At 43.4% G+C, this 17,881-nt stretch overlaps 1 protein-coding gene across 2 annotated transcripts in view; it reads left to right on the plus strand.

The window, feature by feature from the left end:
- Window positions 1-16,820, plus strand: part of RSPH14 (radial spoke head 14 homolog) — a 73,255-nt gene extending 56,435 nt beyond the window's left edge. For both annotated transcript variants that reach the window (XM_048513988.1, XM_048513989.1), the window contains exons 5-7: window positions 13,175-13,400; window positions 14,542-14,678; window positions 16,500-16,820. In XM_048513988.1, coding sequence (XP_048369945.1) covers window positions 13,175-13,400; window positions 14,542-14,678; window positions 16,500-16,738 — 602 coding nt within the window. In that variant the 3' untranslated portion in view covers window positions 16,739-16,820. The remainder of the gene's footprint in view (window positions 1-13,174; window positions 13,401-14,541; window positions 14,679-16,499) is intronic.
- Window positions 16,821-17,881: the final 1,061 nt, after the last annotated feature.

A 17,881-nucleotide genomic window follows, 5' to 3' on the forward strand; every position in this document is an offset into this window, starting at 1 on the left:
GCTTTCTGCTGACCTGTCCATTGTGAATAGGTCTAACACCACTTCATCACCACATCTCATGGTATTGAATTGTAGATTATCAGTGGCATGCATAAGATCAGTTTGTTTTCCCAATCCAGCAATCCTCAGTGTGGTGCTCAACAAAGTGTGGTGTGGTGCTTGCTACCCTTCTTCTCTTTGTCTTCTTTCACCTTATCCTATCGTTTGTCACCTTTCACGTTTGTTCCTTTTGACCATCAGAGTACAGTTAGCATCTCCAGTTAATGTCTCTTTCTATCCATGCCATGAGTTTCCAGATCCATTAATTACTATATTTGTGAGCATCACAGCAAAGCTAATGTTCTGCAGGGTCACGTTTTCCATTCAGAAAGAGTCATTTTCATGTGTATTATACAGACCTGTGTATTATACAGAATAATAGCTATGGAGTACACAGGCAATTCCATAACCATAACTCGGGTGTCTCTGGTAGAAGCAAATGTGTGTGTGTGTATTATTTATTTATATTTATTATATATGCATGAATAGAGAGCCAGCATGATGTAGTGGTTAAGAAGTTGGACTAGGACCTGGGAAGCTCAGGTTTAAATTCCCATTCCCATTTGCACCATGGAAACTTGCTGGGTGGCCTAGTCACACACAGCCCTGACCCTGGATAGTATTATATGGGCAACCTCCAAGGAGTATCATAGTCCCAATGCGAATGCAGGGAATGACAAACCACCTCTGAATGTTCCTTGCCTTGAAAACCCTCCAGCTGAGACTTGATGGCAAAAAAGCAGATGTTGCTAACCTAGTCTTTGTTTGTGCGTACACACACACACACACACACAGAGACACGTGTTTTTATTTCTTTTTGTTGTCTTACAGTTTTCTGACTAAGGTTGTAATTTAAAAATTATGGTAGAATTATTATAATGGAAATAAAGTTTAATTTTAATTACCATGTTTATCTAGAATGTTTGTATTCCACAGTATTTGGATCATAATGTGACTGTTTTATCATTGCTCCAAGGACAGATTTGAAAAACCCGGTATGGGTTTGAAGAGCGTGGCATGTTTCAGCAGAGAATCCCCAACTCCTGCATATGCATTGGGGATTCAAAGCAACTTATGTGGTTCTTCTCTTGCGTATGCACAATTTTTCCACGATTGATTCTTAACCAACAACCTCAGCATATTCTTTTAGAAATTTCCCATGTCTGATTTTATAAACTTTATCTCACTGTCTCCTTAGTCATTGCATTTCTAAGCACAGAGAGTGACTCCTATCTCCTGAGCCTTTTTTGGTTATTGAGTTGCTTTTACTTTTTAATTGTCCTTGTTTATCCACGGGCTGCTTCTCACACAAAAGCACCAAAGGAGCTGCAGAGTAGGACCCTAGCTGCTCTGGGTGCTGTACAGTGGTCCAGCAGACTTACAAGCTGTGTGAACCAGACCCACTGAGTTTACTGTTACCCTGCAGCACAGAATGCCTGTTCCCACTGACCTCCCTCTTGGTCTTTTCTTGCCTTCCCTTGGCATCAGGCCGTATGTCTGTTCACTTTGCCCCTCTGGCATTCCAGTGCAGTAAAATATGATGAAGGCCCTTTCCATATGCCCTTGCAGAGGAAGTACTTGCTGGAGCCAAAGAGGGTCACCTGACAGATCAAGCTAACAAATAATATCTGGAGAGAAGCATAGTGGGCAGACAGCACAGTCTAAACATGGTACCGTATGCCATGATTCTTACCAAGGGCAGTCAATATGTGGAAGAAGCTATTACTAAGATGCAAAACACTGAGACTGTTTCCATAGCAACTACTTTTCTCTACAGAGCAGCAGATTAAACCCAATGCTTCTTGATAGTGTTCTTTTATCAACATGTTGTCCATTTGCTCTTGTGAAAGCTGGTTGTCGCTTTCATTCTGTGGCTGCAGTAACAAGCAGCGTAACAACTGAGACTGGAAGGCATTTTGCGTAAGTTGGAAACCTAGACAGGAAATGTACATCTGAAGTTTAATTGCAGTTTCAAAAGGGGTCAGTAGTGTGCACACTCATTTACACGGCTTAGGTTCTTAGCTCCAGGAACCCACACCTCCCCATGCACAGGACTTTGAAACTGCTTTTCCGGTCCATCTTTTTCTTCTCATGTGCCCGGTGTCTGCTGCCACAGGGAACAAGCGAAGAACCAGGGTGTGCTAGCTATGTCTGTGCCGGTCAGCTTAGTTGAATTACGCCACTACAGTTCTATGGATGATTGTGTTGACGAAGCACAAATGGTTGCTACCCTGTTGCCAAGTTCTGTCTGCTAGTAAACAGTGACTTGGCTCTGCTGCAAAGCTCTCTGCCAATCAAGGATCAGCAGCCCAACCTGCACTGTGGCTTTAGGAGAAACACAGATGCACACAGCCAAGGAATACTGGCTGCTTCGCAAAGGCAGCTGATTCTGTGTCCCTCTATTAAAAACAATCTTATGTTTAACAACAACCACCTTTATTAGGCATATAAAATAGGCTCCAGAGCGTTACCAGACATTTGTGAAGTACAAATCAAGAATACATTCAAAACACAGACAGAGAAACTGTATCTAGCATTGGACGTTACTTACAAAGTTCTATCGCTTGTAAAAGAAATTTTGCTACTTTTTCCAAGAGCACAACATCTGTGTTATTTAACAGAAGCTCCACAACAGAGCTGTCAGAGTCTCTTTCAGATTTGTCTAGGACCAGCCAAGGAGAGAAATTCCTAATGCCCCATATCTCGGACAGTCAAGTATAATGTGAACAAGAGTCTCCACTTGGTTTTTGCAGTGTGGACAAACCCGATCCTGGAGAGGGATAGATAAGTAGCGACCCTTTATAATGGCAGATGGAAAAGTATTGCATCTGGCCCTTGTAATAATCAATCTCTGTTGGGGTTCAGTTAATAGTTCAAGATATTTGGCTATGTGCCCCTGTTCCAGTACTATTCCGACAGAAAGGGGTGAGCATGATTTATTTGTTTGCCCCAACAAGATAGGTATTCCTGTTCTAAAAGTCTGCTTTTTAAGGTTCAAAGAATCTCTCAGGGTGACAGCATACAGAGATCTTCAAGTATTAAATCTAGAGAGTAATTTTTTTATTTAAGAAGTAGATACCATTCGGAGGCAAATAGGTCAGGGCGCACAATGTTAAACTGCGCGCATCAGAGTTAAAACATAATTTGATCCAATACTTGAATGTATTCAACCATGCTTTTGTTTCAAGTAGGTTCTGACCAGTTTCTAAGCATAGTACAGCGTATGGTACAGAGTGTGGTAACCCAAGAATTTTGTAGAGGAAGCCAGATTGTATTCTTTCAACGGAGTTGTTCCATGCAGTTATCCATAAGGGAACTCCACAGAGAAATTGCTGAACTACCTTGGAGTTGAAAACCTTTAGAGCTGCTGTGACATATCCCCTTCTCCACAGTGAGGACCAAAGCAACTCACATTATTCTCCTCTCCTCTTTTTATCTGTACAACTCACTATAAGTTAGGCTGCACACATGTGACTGGTCCAAAATGATGCCCTGTCCTGCCTTTTGGCTATCCCCTCCTTGCTCCACACATCTTTAAGAGCCTCAGGAAAATTTTATTCAGTTCTTAGTTGGGCTACAGGGCATACATATGGCTTCTTGAAGGCTTACTGTCATCCAGTAGGCAGTGTTGCAACTTACAAAGTAAGGGTAGCCACACTGTCTGGGTACTTAATATAAGAAGAAGAAGAGTTTGGATTTGTACCCCACCTTTCTCTCCTGTAATGAGACTCAAGGTGGCTTAACAAGCTCCTTTCCCTTCCTCTCCCCACAACAGTTACCTTGTGAGGTGGGGGGAGCGCTGAGAGAGTTATGTGAGAACTGTGACTAGCCCAAGGTCACCCAGCAGGAATGTAGGAATGTGGAAACACATCTGGTGAACCAGATAAGCCTCTGCCACTCAGGTAGAGGAGTGGGCATCAGACCCAGTTCTCCAGATTAGAATCCACCTGCTCTTAACCACTATACCACGCTGGCTTACAGTTTGCTTAATAAAACATATTTCTTTACAAAATGTTCTGAGGAAAGTATTTTATAAGCAGAATTGTTGGAAGTACATAACAGGAGGGAAGTGCATTTAAAATATGAATCTATTCAGAAGTGATGCCAAACTTTGATTTATTGTGAGGGGAATGAGCCTTGGAAATCTTCAGGCTTGCACATTTGCCCCATCTTCTGCTCACATTCAGCTTGGACACTGAATATGTCCAGATTAACAACAAGCCTCATGTCATGATGTTTAAACTGGACACAATGAGAAACCTGAGGTTTGCTCTCTTGCCAACAAGTCAAGATTTAATCATCATTTAAAACTCTGGTTTGTAGGCAAGAGAATAATCTTAGCTTGTCATTTCATCCCATTGGGATACAAACAAACTGATTTGTTGGGAACTCAGATGTCTTAACTCGCTGAGCTATGTGGAAGGGGAGGAGAAAGGGCAAGAAGGAACGAGTAAGTCCAAGGAACTTCTCATAATGACAGATCATGGTCTCATCCGTATGAGACAAGATCTTGCCATATTCTCTTGAAAGCCATCTGAAAAGCCCTAAAATGGAAGGTCGGAAAATGAAAGCAATGATTCTGCCCTTTCGAGGGCATGTGAACTGACTTGAGCTGCATATTGCAACAGATAACACAGATATAACACAGATATAGGGTGCAGCATCAACAACAGATGGTGCTCAACAGCTGGAGAAATTCAACCACAAAATGTATTTACTGGAACAGTCAAAGCTGAAATCACAAACTCAGCAACCTCTGTGTGCATATCATGCAGAGAAAGGAAGGTAAATTTAGCAGACTGAGGCTCTAACTATGTGCAATCAAACACATTATAGCTCCAGTGCTAGTTTGTAAACTAGAAAAAAAAGCTTCAGGAGGGAGTGATTGGCAGCAGTAATGCTGAGAGGAGGCACTTCATCATTTTCTCATCTGTGGTTCCTCTGCTCCAACCACCTCCTAGGTAGCTTTCCCCTGTGGGGTTTCAAGATGAAGTGACTCCAAGTTTCATATAAACTTAAGAACAGCCCTACTGGATCAGGCCAAGGTAGATCTTCCTAATCCAACATTCTCTTTCCAGTAGTGGTCAACTAGATGTCTTTTGGAAGTTCACCAGCAGGATGCGACAAATAGCCCTCCCTTTAAAAAAAAAAGCATCACCAGCACTTACTAATAAAAGGTACATGGCCTCAGAGCTTGGAACAATGGTGGGATTCAGCCAGTTGGCACCACTTCGGCAGAACCGGTTGTTAAAATAGTACTTGCAAACAACCAGTTGTTAAATTATTTGAATCCCACCACTGCCTTGGAACCTTTTTTCCCCATGTGTTTTCCCTGTTTTCCAGCCAAACTGGCTCCCAATGAAGCTTACTGAATTAAAAAGTATTACACATATTCATTATAGTTTAAAAGGTGCTTGGGGAGGAGCTTCTTTGAGAGGTGTCAGCAAAGATCATTTACAGCTGCTACCCGTCCCATTTCACTATCATTGTAGCTACAAATTATTGATAGATGGATCAATTTTGAAGGCAGAACTTACTTTGATCCCTATCCTCGATGGTTGTGGGTGCAACATCCAGATAGAAATTCTGCTTGGAGTCATGCCTTCCCTCCCCATCTTCCCTTTGAGTTGGGTTATTTCTAATTGGCTCAAAGGGAGAAATTTTGAGAGGCAGACAAATCCTGCTCACACTCCCCAAAATTGCAGGAGCTTCCTGCTGCTGATTTTGTGGAGAACCTCCTTGTGTGGAAGCAGCCTAAATTAAACTGGCATATCAAAGATTCAGTAGAAACATATATTTAGCCAGGATGTCTTCTCTGTACTCTCTGTTCAGCAAATGACAGAATTCAAAAACATGCCACATGAGCCTATTACTGTGGCAGTAAAATTGTCCACGTACTTTTGTTCTGAAGCGAAACCATGCATCCTTTAACGAGTTCGCCTGCTTGCCATGTTATAGGGAGTGGGAGTTCTTATGTTCTTAAAAACATACTAACATCTTTGCAAAGGTATCACACACTGAAAGTTTGGGTCTTTTCTTGGGAAGCTGAGCTGGGTTTGTTAGTTTTATTTTGTTCTCCATTCATGCTCCCTAGAGAGACATAAGGAGGTGCATCTGGCCATTAGTATAACCATGGTTGTAGCTAGGAGACGCATGAAGGAGGAATAAGGACACAGCTGTCAAATGCGCTTCAATATGGCATTCTAGCGGTACCATTAATGGGCAGAGAACATTGTTTACTATTTGGGCACAAACTTCACAGGTCAAAGATTCCATCTCTGGCATGTCCTAGGGATGGAGCATGGGAAGCAGACAGAGCTGTTGCCCATTCAGTTTGATGGAATCAATATAAAGCAGGCCGCTCTTGGCACCCTGGATGCTCAATCTCAATTTTTAATATCTATTTGACAAGAGCTGGGCTGAAGGGCTTCATTACAGCTTTGTGACACAGTGAGCATTTACTTGGAGTTTGGCCAGCTGTTGATTTTGCAGGATTGACTCCAGGGGTGAGTTTGTTTCAGAATGCAGGAAGCCATTACAAAAGGGACACAGTATAGACTGCTAGGAAAAAACAGCGAGATCAGTCCGTAGAGAAACTAATGCAACAATCTTTCAGGTTATTGGTGTGCCACTGATCCCCCCCCCCCCCGCCCAAAGTTTTTATTGCTCTGAAAATGCTGGCTTTAGATCAAACACAAGAGAGATTAAAGAGGGAACAGCCAGCTGCTTGTCAACAGATTGGCCCAAGTGAGGGATCCACCCCCCACCTCAACATCTGGGGGAGAGCAGGAAAAGCAGCAGCAGCTTTGGCAGCCAGGCTCAGAAGAGGAATGGAAGTTAATACTTCAAGTTGGAAACAAGGGCAAAGACTCCTCCTAATTTGCCTTGGCCAACATTCTCTCTTCAACACTGACAAGGCTTCCTCTTTCTCCAAAAGCAAATTTTGCTACTCTGTCAGCCAGAGAATTGCAAGTTTCTTCAATTATAAAAAATATTTCAATTGTTTGACTTGTACATTATGGATTTTGAATCTGATATTGGTAACTAATATGGCTAAAAAGAGTGTGTATGTTAGCGAGGGAGATTAATAATCAAATTACATAAATAGTAATTGTGTGAATAATCAACAATTCAAGCCTCAAGATCTGATTATACTTTGAACTATTGAACAGGAGGGAAAAAAGCGTAGAGAACTAAAAATGTAGTCCCTTCCCAATTAAAACAAATGTCCTGCTCAGATCTTCATGTACTAAAAAGAGACACATCGTCTTTCTATATATAACTAACCTAGTTCTATATCTGATTTTAAAGAGGGAGCTAGTCAAAAAGATGAATGAACCAGGACTATTGTAAAACTTGCAAAAAAAGGTGGAAAAATAGGGAAGGTTTTTTCCCCCGTGGGCTTTTGCTTTGCTTCTATTTACATTTATGTGAGACAAAAGCCAATATATGAAGTATAATACATTAAACAAGTAGGATGACACAACAACTTTTGGAATATATATGGAATGCAAATAAAACTAAAAATTTAAAAAGTAGCCATTTTTACAGTTGCCTTGCTTTTGGTATGAGTGCTTTCCTTAATCAAAATGACTGAAATGATCATGGCATCCCCACAGAATCGCTAGTTTTTGGTGTTTGGAGAAGATCCTGGAAGTTTTCAAATAGGGATTTGTAACCACCCTCAAAGAATGAGCGTCCCTATTTTTTTCCAGAGAAATTGAATTATTTAGGAAGGGGGTGTGGCTCAAAAGAGCAAGTGCTGTGCACAAAAAGATCCCAGGTTCCGCTCCTGACATCTTCAGTCAAAAAAGGACCTCAAGTAGCCCATGCCAGGCAAGAACTTTGCCAGTCCGAGACCTTGGAGAGTTGCCACAAATCACCATTGACTTGGACTCAGTATAAGGCAGCTTCAGATATTCATGGACTGTTACACCAGTTTAAAGTTTGTAGTATAGAGACATCCCAAATGTACAGGGTAAAATGGGTTTATCATAGGTCAAAAGTGGCAAATAGGTGGTTGAAGAACTTCGCAAGTGCAAAGGCTGTTCTCACGTCTTTGTCAGATATTGATTTAAAGGATACCTGTGGCATTTACCAAATGGAATCTGAACAGCCTCTGAGTTATGTCATTCTAAAGCTGCCTCACCCTGCATAAGCAGAACATATAGGTTCTTGTCCTCCAGCCTGCACACCCTTTATCTTGGTCGATGATTCCTACACAGCCTCATTGTAATAACTAGCTTTACTGCCATACAATGTAGGAAATGGCCCATACTCTGTCACTGTGCATCAGGTGCCACAATGGATACTAGGCTGGATGATTTTCTGGTTTTACACATAAGATTGTTTTAACCAGAGCCCCAAGAATTATTTGGAACAGGGTCACTGAAAGGAAACTTGAAGAGTTTCTTTCTTCTTCCCTGATGGCACTAAAGGCCGCAAGGCAAGACTTGGCTGAAAATCCGGCATCAACATCCCGTCCAGAGAATTTTTTTTTTAGGAGACATACAGCACCAAAGGCACTCTTGGAGAACAATTACAGGTAAAAGGATTGCAAGATTACTCCAGAGTCCCAGTAGATACTCCATCACTGAAGGGAATTTTTTTGAGACAAAGGAGTTTAAATAAAGGAATGTAAAGAATTTGAAGAAGGTAGAAGAAGGGGAAAATCAAATCAGAAAAATTTACAACACCTTCAAAAGTAGCAAAGCAGCAACCTTACCTCGAGGATATTTTTCTCTCAGGTCCCTGCTAATGCAACTGCTTCATGAAAACAAACTAAAGACCATTGAATCCCTATGGAACGCTCTAGCACAAGCCACAAGGAGTAACAATACAAGAGAGTTCTGGTCATTAGTTGCAGGAGCCATGCGCACTTCAACCTTCTTAATGTCTAATATCAGTCCCCAGAATTGGTTTGTATATTTTCAAAGTCTATTTGAAGGAGACAATGAATCGGCCTTACAGAATGACCTGACAGTAGTCAATCAAGTAGCACCTTGGCCCACAGTCTCAGACATCAGACTATTAATTGCCCAGCTGAAATTGTACAAATCACCTGGCCCAGATCTAATGCCCCCAGATTTTTATAAAGCATTTTCGGACTGGTGGGCCCCCCTTCTGGCCTGTCTGTTTACTATGGTTGATAGTTCAGGTACTGTCCCAGGGTCTTGGGTAAATGCAATAATAACACCAATATTCAAGAAGGGTGACCACATATCACTGGCTAATTACAGACCCATTAGTCTTTTATCTGTCTCTGGTAAACTTTATGCCAAACATCTGTTAAATAGGCTTTGTACCTGGATCAATGATGGAAAAATTCTTTACCCCAAGCAAATAGGATTTTAAAAAGGCTGCTCTACACTTGACCACTGTATGATCCTTAACCTCCTGTTATTAAAATACAAAAAAAAGGGTGCGATCTAAGATTTTTGCTGCCTTTTTGGACCTGAAAAGTGCCTTTGACTCAGTTGTTAGAGAGTTGCTATGGCTTAAGCTAGCAGAGATGGGAATCGATGTTAGATTATTATTACTCATCAAATCTCTCTATTCAAACATAACCGGCCAGATAAAATGTACAAACTCTGGAGACCTAACCCCAAAGATTCCCGTTGTGAAAGGTGTTAAGCAGGGCTGTGTATTGGCTCTAGTCTTGTTTAACTTATTTATTAATGATCTGGTACACGTATTGTCAAATGTTAAATCACACAGCCCAGTTCTTTCAAACAAACCCATACCACTCCTACTTTATGCTGATGATGATACCACTGATCTCCCTCCTGAGTCCCCAAATTGGGTCTTAAAAGGCTTTTCAGAGAAAACTATGGAGTACTACTGAACATCCTGAAAAGCCTTCTATCCTTGGAAAGCCAGAAGAAAATAAAAAAAATTGTCATTTTTTTCCAATGTATTTAAAGTTTTCCAGATGGCTTGTGCCGGGATTAAAGATTGAACACTCCAACTCCTTTTAAAACATTTAGGCATTGACCTTTCATCATAAAAGCCACTTGGGCCAAGACTTACAGAGACATTGCTATAAAAGCAGAAGCTATCACACCTACTTCAAAGATTAGGTTTTTTTTTTCATTCAGGGGGGAGCGGTTTGAGGAGTACAAATGAAGTAAATGAGTTATAAATATAACAGAAGATGAGAGGCAGACAAAAGATAGGTTGGTGAACACCTAAGAAGAATGAAGCAGAGAAAGAGATAATTTAAAGGGTTTATAGGCAGAGACAAAGAGGAAATAGTGTGGGGAGGGAAACCAAGGGGAAAGTGAAATGTAGCCTGCCCTACTCTGCAAGTGGGCCTTTCTCAGTGGTCAGCACCAAAACAGCGGCAGCAACTTACTGTGGCCACCATTGCTGCTGGGGAAGGGACAGCCTCTTTGGGGGCTGCCGCCTCCCAGTAGCCTTGCGAGCTCCCAACTGCTCGCAAGGCTTCAGGCTGGCTGTGCCACGTAAGCACAGCAAGCCTCAAGGGCGCCAAGCAGTGACGCTGGGCGCCCTGACGTCACTGGGGAGGCAGGCCAGGGCAGCCTATATAAGGCTGGGCCCTGCCTAACAACCTCCCCATGTGCCGGAGCATACGCGTTTCCCTCCCACCTCGCCCTGTATTTGGCTTTTTATTAATGCATGTTTGTTTTGTTAAAGGGTTGGCGGATTGCGCATGGGGGACTGATCTTTAGCTTGGGGTCAGTGGGTAGAGAATACACAACTTTATTGGAGACCTCCTTATGAGGAGTTTGAGGAGTAAAGAGTGCACAGCAAAGTAGCAGCACTGCTCTGCCAGGCGATGGGCTTCTATGGCTTGCGCCCCTGGTAGCAAAGAGTCTTCAGGAAGTGGCAACCGCCCATCTGGAATCTCCAGCGTGTGATAATTTTCCATCAGCAGGAGTGCTGTAGAAAAAATTAGGTATCTGGGGGACAGCAATTGGACTGCCCAGTACACAGATCAGACCCCCATGCTGTGCCTTACGCTTTGTTTACCTTGAACCAATTTTTGTTAATAAAATGGCTATGGCCAACTTTTTTCCACACAAGAAAGAATGGCTAGGAGGTTTTTTTAGCTACTTCCCTCAAGCAGCAAACTTGCTTCAGTTTTCCAAGGTAAAGGCTTCTGGGGCAGGAGGAGGGAAAGCTTTTTTACAGAGGGGGAGATGTTGGATGTGATGGTGAGTGGGAAGGACAGAAGCAGGAAAAAGGAGAGGCTATGGGGTCTTTCAGAAAACCGAAAGAGGAGATAATGGGAGAGGTGAAATAAGATGCCTCCCACAAGTCCTTGTGGGCTCCTACTTGTGTTTTTATAGTTTGCATTCAGCAATGGCATCTCATCTAAAATGCTTTAAGGTCAAGCTGTCAAAATGTGTTGTCTGTTGCAAAATATCAGAGAGCAGTTGGCAAAGCAGGGTCTTGAAGCAGAGATCTTCTGACTGCAAGGCAGTTTTCATGAAGCTGCAAACCACAGCTTCTGAAATGAAGCTGTTGGTATGGCAAACCCATGAGAGAGGACCCTGAAAACCATGTTGCAATGCTAACATCAGTCAGTTCTCAAAGGGGCCACAAAGCAATCTCCTCATAATCTCACCAAACTAAAATAGTCTCAGTTTAGTCCTTTTAGGGAGAGTTCAGACTTGATTTGATCTAGTACACTTATTTGTCTTTTTGTCTGTAAAATTCTCCTCTGACACCACAAATCACACAAATGTGGCGTCATTTGCATATCTCCAATTGTTAATGTTGCATGTTACTATTATATGTGTTGAGCAGCTTTGGGCTTTCCCTTTGCATCCATTCACATCAACAATTAAATGTCCTTCCAACTTTAGTTCAGTTGTGCCATTAAAATAGCATTAACTCATAGTTGTCCTCAACTCTTGGCCAGCAGCAGACCGAGTGCCATGTGAGGTTCCACCTTCCAACACTTGACCTTTTTTCATTTTGGGTACTCTCAAAGGGTTTTTCGGGGGGGAAATGATCAGAAGTGGTCTACCATCACATTCTTCTGTGCAGTACTAAACCGGGTTAGCTGAACTGGCACTGCCATTATCTATGAAAGATCCTCAGCCAGTGTTACCTCTCCCGCCACTGCTGCTGGCCAGTTTAACTACCCTTCTAGGAGTCCTTCACCCCCATCAACATTGGAACTGTAGATGCCTGAAGGGGGTGGATGCATCTTAATCTAGTGTCTCAGCTGTGGCCTCCCTGCCTTGATCAACTCTGCTAGGAGTTTAGCCTCTTGACAGAGTCTAGGCCTGTGGTGGCGAACCTATGGCACTCCAGATGTTCATGAACTACAATTCCCATCAGCCCCTGCCAGCAAGGGCAAATGGCCATGCTGGCAGGGGCTGATGGGAATTGTAGTCCATGAACATCTGGAGTGCCATAGGTTCCCCACCACTGGTCTAGGCCCCTTATGGTACTAATCTGCTTCACTGACACACACAAACCCCCTCACTCCATTAAGGTGTGCGGGGATCGGGCAGTATATAAATTGAAAAAATAAATAAATAAATAAATACAAGAGGCTGCAAATGATGGATTGTATTTTTAAAAATTAAACTGCATGATTTGCTGGTGACTGCATCTGTGTACCAATCACTCAGATAAATAGGATACAGACAAAATCCTTAGTAAATGATCTCATCCATTTTTTCCCATTAACAAACTAATTATGTGAGATGTTGCAAAGCCTCTAAAACCAAGAGGAGTTACTCTATTCTACTCCCAATAAATTAGCTTGTTTTTTTGTTGGCCAGGAAAGCCCCTTATCCATCCCACACCGCACCACTAAGGGAGAAAATGCTAGCCATTATCTCAGGAGAGATCCCTTTGAAGAAATTCCCAGTTCTCTCACACACTGAAACCTTCACCTCATCCAACTGCATATGAATCACATTCGGCAAAACTGCATCTCTCCTAGCAACAGCAGGATTAGTCATAGTAACCAAGCGGCTGAGGATTGTTTTCAACTGGTTACTCGTGGACTGTGTGTTCTCTTTCACTGCAAGTTTTCCTCTGGTTTCTCTGCTTTGCCATGGCAATTCTCTTGGCTTGGAAAGCCCGCACGGTCTTAAGAAATGGAATGCTAAAATAATTCACTAAATTCAGCTTTTTCTGTTTGCTCCTGCAGGGGCTGTTGAGATTGTGGAAAGCAGTTTGATTCCCTCTCTAGTACTCAAGTTGAAAACAGAGAATGAAGAGATTCAACCGCTGCTATTGGATACACTGTCTGGCTGCCTGCGTGTTGAGGCTTTTGAGGCGCTGGCCACAGGAGCCGTTCGTATTCTGAAGGAGAAGCTCAACCACCCTTCTGTGGAGATCAGGAGTAAAGCAGCTGAGGCCCTAATGGCCATCAGGTGAGGGAAAGACACACCATGTTCAAAGGCCCCAGTCCAGGGTCTTCCAGTCAGGTTAATAATTCATCCAGTAACAGAGGTTGATAGATCTTTGGGATAATGTGAGGCTGTCAATAGAGGACCACCCCCTCCCCCCCCAGTCAGAAGCAGACAGCCACCTCAAACAGTCTTGGTCATCATTTAGAGTGGCAAGAGTGAAAGATATAACAGGTTGACTTATAGGGCACCTACAGTGGAAAGTTCTCCTACGCAAACCCTATTGAGTGAATGGGAGCTTCTGTTAGTAGTATCCATTCATTCTAATTTATACTGGAGAACCTCCACATTTGTAATCTACCTAAGAACATCCATTGTGCTTTATTGGCAAATGGGGATTTGAACATTATACTTCACCATGCTGGATTCCAGGGATCCTCCCCACTGCCCCCAAATCATGTCTACTTTGTTTTTATCCAGAGGGTGTAAAGTCTAAAGAAGTTTTCTCCACAGTTAGGCCAAGGAAGCAGCTGCATGCTCCGTATTCCCTGTTGTAAATTTCTCATAAAGTTCCCCTGCCTCCAGTGCTCAAAAATGGTAGCTCTACCCAGTGGTGGGATCCAAAAATTTTAGTAACAGGTTCCCATGGTGGTGGGATTCAAACTGGTGTAGCGCCAATGGGGCTGAGCCGGACACGCAGGGGCGTGGCCGGGCATTCCGGGGGTGGGGCATTCCTGGGCGGGGCTTTATCTTTCTTAACCTTTAATAGGCATAGAACTGGGTGGGGCTGTGGCAAGGACGCAGCGGCTGCCCTGATCCTTGGGTGGAAAACGAATGCACGCAGGCGCAGGCTGCCACGCACGCCAGTGCACCTCCTGCACTGCTTCAAGTTCTGCGCGCTACTGCTGAGAGGAGGGGCGTAACTAAGGCAAAAATCACGTGGCAAAATCACCAATTAGTAACCCCCTCTCGGTACACACAAATAATTAGTAACCTACTCTCGGGAACGTGTGAGAACCTGCTGGATCCCACCTCTGGCTCTACCCTTGTAGAAAGTTATACAGGTTGAGATCACCCATTCATCTGACAAAACTACTCTCTCTGTGTACCCCTGTGGTCTGATGTGCAGACAGATTAAATCATCTCCACTTTCTGTTACCTTCAGTGTCCCTTTGGAGGGGAAGAATATGGTCTTTCAAGAGGATGTCTTCCCTGACCTTGTCTCCCTGTTGAGTGATGAGGATGCTGAGGTCCGAGCCAATGCAGCTGGGGCACTGATGAATGCAGCAGTTACAACACAAGGTGAGAGGGAGAAAGTGCAGCAGGCAAGCCCTTTTGGAGATCCCGCCCTTTGTGAAGGGAAATGAATGAGGTCTAGTTGCAGCACCTGACAATCCTAGGTTGGGTAGTTTGAAGCAAATTGAGTTTTCTGCGACTCTTCTCCAAGGACAGGACATTAACAAAGCGTCAGTGGGGGTATTTTGCCAAGTTCCAGTAAATTTTGCAAGGTTACGTCCAGACTGGTGCAAAAGTATTTCTTGGTGGGAATCTGCTCATATTCACAGCAGAGCTATCAGATCCATGCTGCAGCTCAGGACAGTTGCTAGTAAGCTGACTGGATCTTGCATAGTTTCTGAGTTTTGTTGGAGCAAATCCGCCTCAGATATACAACACAGCACCAAACAAGCCACTTCACATGTCAAGTGGCAGTAAGTGTGCATTTGCTGCCATGTGCAGCAGATGGTGCCACCAACCAATTTTAGTACCCTGTTACGTGTACTGATAAAGGTGCACATGGCTGAAAAAAAATGTTAGGCTATGTGAATATTGGGTTTTCCGATATACACAAAAGTATTTGTAACCTAATACATGGATGAAAGATCCCTAGGTGGATCTGTCAGGTGTCAATTCTATCCATAACTTTAATTCAAATAGTTTCGGATGGTCTGCAGTAGAACTGCTAAATTCTAGTATTTGAGACCCAAGAGTAATTCAGGTAGTTGGTTTATTTTTAGGCAGATTTCATGAGGTTCACTTTCTTCGATGGCTGGCCACTGCCTCCAAGTGTTCTGCAGAGTCTCTGCCTCTTCTCCTTTCCACTACAGCCTCGTACTGCTCTCTGTTGCTTGCAGTGGATTCTGCTGTTCCAGTTCCAAATGATGTATTTCCCTGTAGTACAGGAAATATCTGTGCATCAGTTGCATAGAATTGGGGTGGCAAGACAAAGGGAGCTGGCTCATCCGGCAACTGGAATCCCACTCTGATTTAGGGCATAAAGTAGCCCTAATTCTCCCATCAAATGTTGGACAGATGTAGGTTGCAGCTGAGCTGTAGGACAGGCACAGAAGCCAAGAGCAGATTTGGCCTTAGTGTCCACTCAGTATATCAAGGTGCTGACATGGTTGCCTTGCACAGCATTGCTCCTGTTTTAACAGGTATATTATGTTGCAGGATGTTTTTGTCCCATGGGAATTCCAGTAAAGTTGTGTTCTAGCTGTGAAATCCCCTGGGGGGAATAATTTATTCATTTATTCAGCAGGAATAATTTCATAGCAAAAAGGAGGTACAAAGCAGGGCCAGGATCCGCAGGACCTGGGACAGCTCCCAGAGAATGTTCCCTAAGGAGGCTGAGGCTAGTTTGACTAGGTCCAAAGCTGTCAGAGCCAATATATCCCCCAAAACCGGACCTCATAACTGCCCGAACCCTGCCCAGTTAAAGAGGCAGCTTTCTGAGTTACAGCCATACACTGTTGTATCACTGAATGTCTTTGCATACGACCTCTGCTTTCTCCAGTGAGGACTCCAACCCAGTAAATAGTCTTCTGCTCTTCAGACTCACCAGGCACTAACCTTACTTCTCCTCTTCTTGAAAGAGACCTTTGAGGAGTATGCCATTCTGTTGGGGGTGGACAGATTCAAATCCCCCATTTCTTGAATGGTGATATTTGAAGTTCCAGATTTACACTTTCTCTTACAACACAATACTCAAACCCGCTTCCAGAACTGGTGGGATTTGAGCCAAATATATAAGGCATAGAGCAGGAATGTCTGCCCGGTCTCCCCTCCCCCTCCCCAGCTTGCCACCCTCATTACTAATTGCCAACTGTATTCTTCTCTGTTCAGGGAAATATGCAGCAATCAACGCTGCTGCCATTGAGACTCTTCTGCCACTGATCCATGATGAAAAAAGCAAAGTCCGCCTGTACTCCATCAAAGCTCTGACCATGTTGGCAGAAGCCCCAGAAGGTCGCAAGACGTTGTTGTACCAAGTGGGAGAGTTTCAGGAACTGATGAAAGACCCCAGTGAGGCTGTGAGAAGAGCTGCCACAATTGCTGTAGAAGTCATTACTTGGAAACCTTAAAAAAAAAAAGTCAGACTGGCCAAATAGCAGTACACTAAGTTGTGAAGTGTTCATTGCAATAAACAGTAAACTTCCAGCAGTTCCAAAGACTTGCGGAGTTGTACTAATGCAAGTGAGCTAGGAGAGCTTGTGTGTTTATATTAAAGTAGGGCTTTTTGCCAAAGAAAGGGAGGAGAAGGAGTTGGAGCCACATGGCTTAACACAGAGGTGCAGTGTGAAATGGTTGCCCCAGGGAGCAGGCATTGTCCAAAACTGGCAGAGGGGAAGACAGGCAAAGCTGAGCCATAGAATACAAGCTACCAAAAAGCAATCCTTGCACAGTATCTGAAGAGCCAGACCCATGAGTTATGTTCTTCCGAAGTTTAAATCCATTGGAGAGGTACATGGACCCCATCAAAGTAGGAAAACAGGGAAATGTATTGGGGAAGGATGTAGCTATGTCTATTTGTGGAGGAGACGGAGGGTTTTTTGCCAGTTCTGTGCAGCAACATGCCACACTTTAGCTACAGAACTTGGTCTCTTCCACTGTTAACCTAGGAGATGTGGGCATGCCCTTTTCTCTTGCTAACAGGAAAGTTGTTCTAAGTGTGTGTTCTAAAAAGTAGCTAGCAGCCCTGTTTCCAGCTATGAGTGATCCCATGTGATGCACTTTCCTTCTTCTCTCCCTTTCTTCTTGTATGAACTCCCATTTTGCCCCATCCAACCTGCTGATTCCAGCTTGCGTTTCTCTTCTGCCCATATGTAAATGATTTCTGTGAAGTGCTGCAAGGAAATGCTTGATCAGAAAGAAAGGGCTACTGAGATGATTTCACTCCAGAATAATTAACTTCCTCCAAAGCCCTCCCAAACTATTACTGGTAGTGTTAAGCAGTGGTCTCCTGGAAAACAGCCACTGCCTTACTGCTAATTCCAGAGGGATAGCCCTATGAAGTCTACTGTAAGCAAGCTGACAAAGGCGGATTCCGCTTGGGCCAAAAACAGCGGTGTGAAAATGGTGTGAAAACAGTTTACACCATTTTCACACCATTGGTTTTTGCAGAATCCACCAAAGAGTCTTAAGTCACCTTAAAGACTAATTAATTTATTATAGCAGATGCTTTCATGATGATGTAGTCTGTCAGACTGTAGGGTGCCAAAAGATTA

This window comes from Sphaerodactylus townsendi, linkage group LG13 (genome assembly GCF_021028975.2).
Source record: "Sphaerodactylus townsendi isolate TG3544 linkage group LG13, MPM_Stown_v2.3, whole genome shotgun sequence".
In the NCBI taxonomy this organism is placed as follows: domain Eukaryota; kingdom Metazoa; phylum Chordata; class Lepidosauria; order Squamata; family Sphaerodactylidae; genus Sphaerodactylus; species Sphaerodactylus townsendi.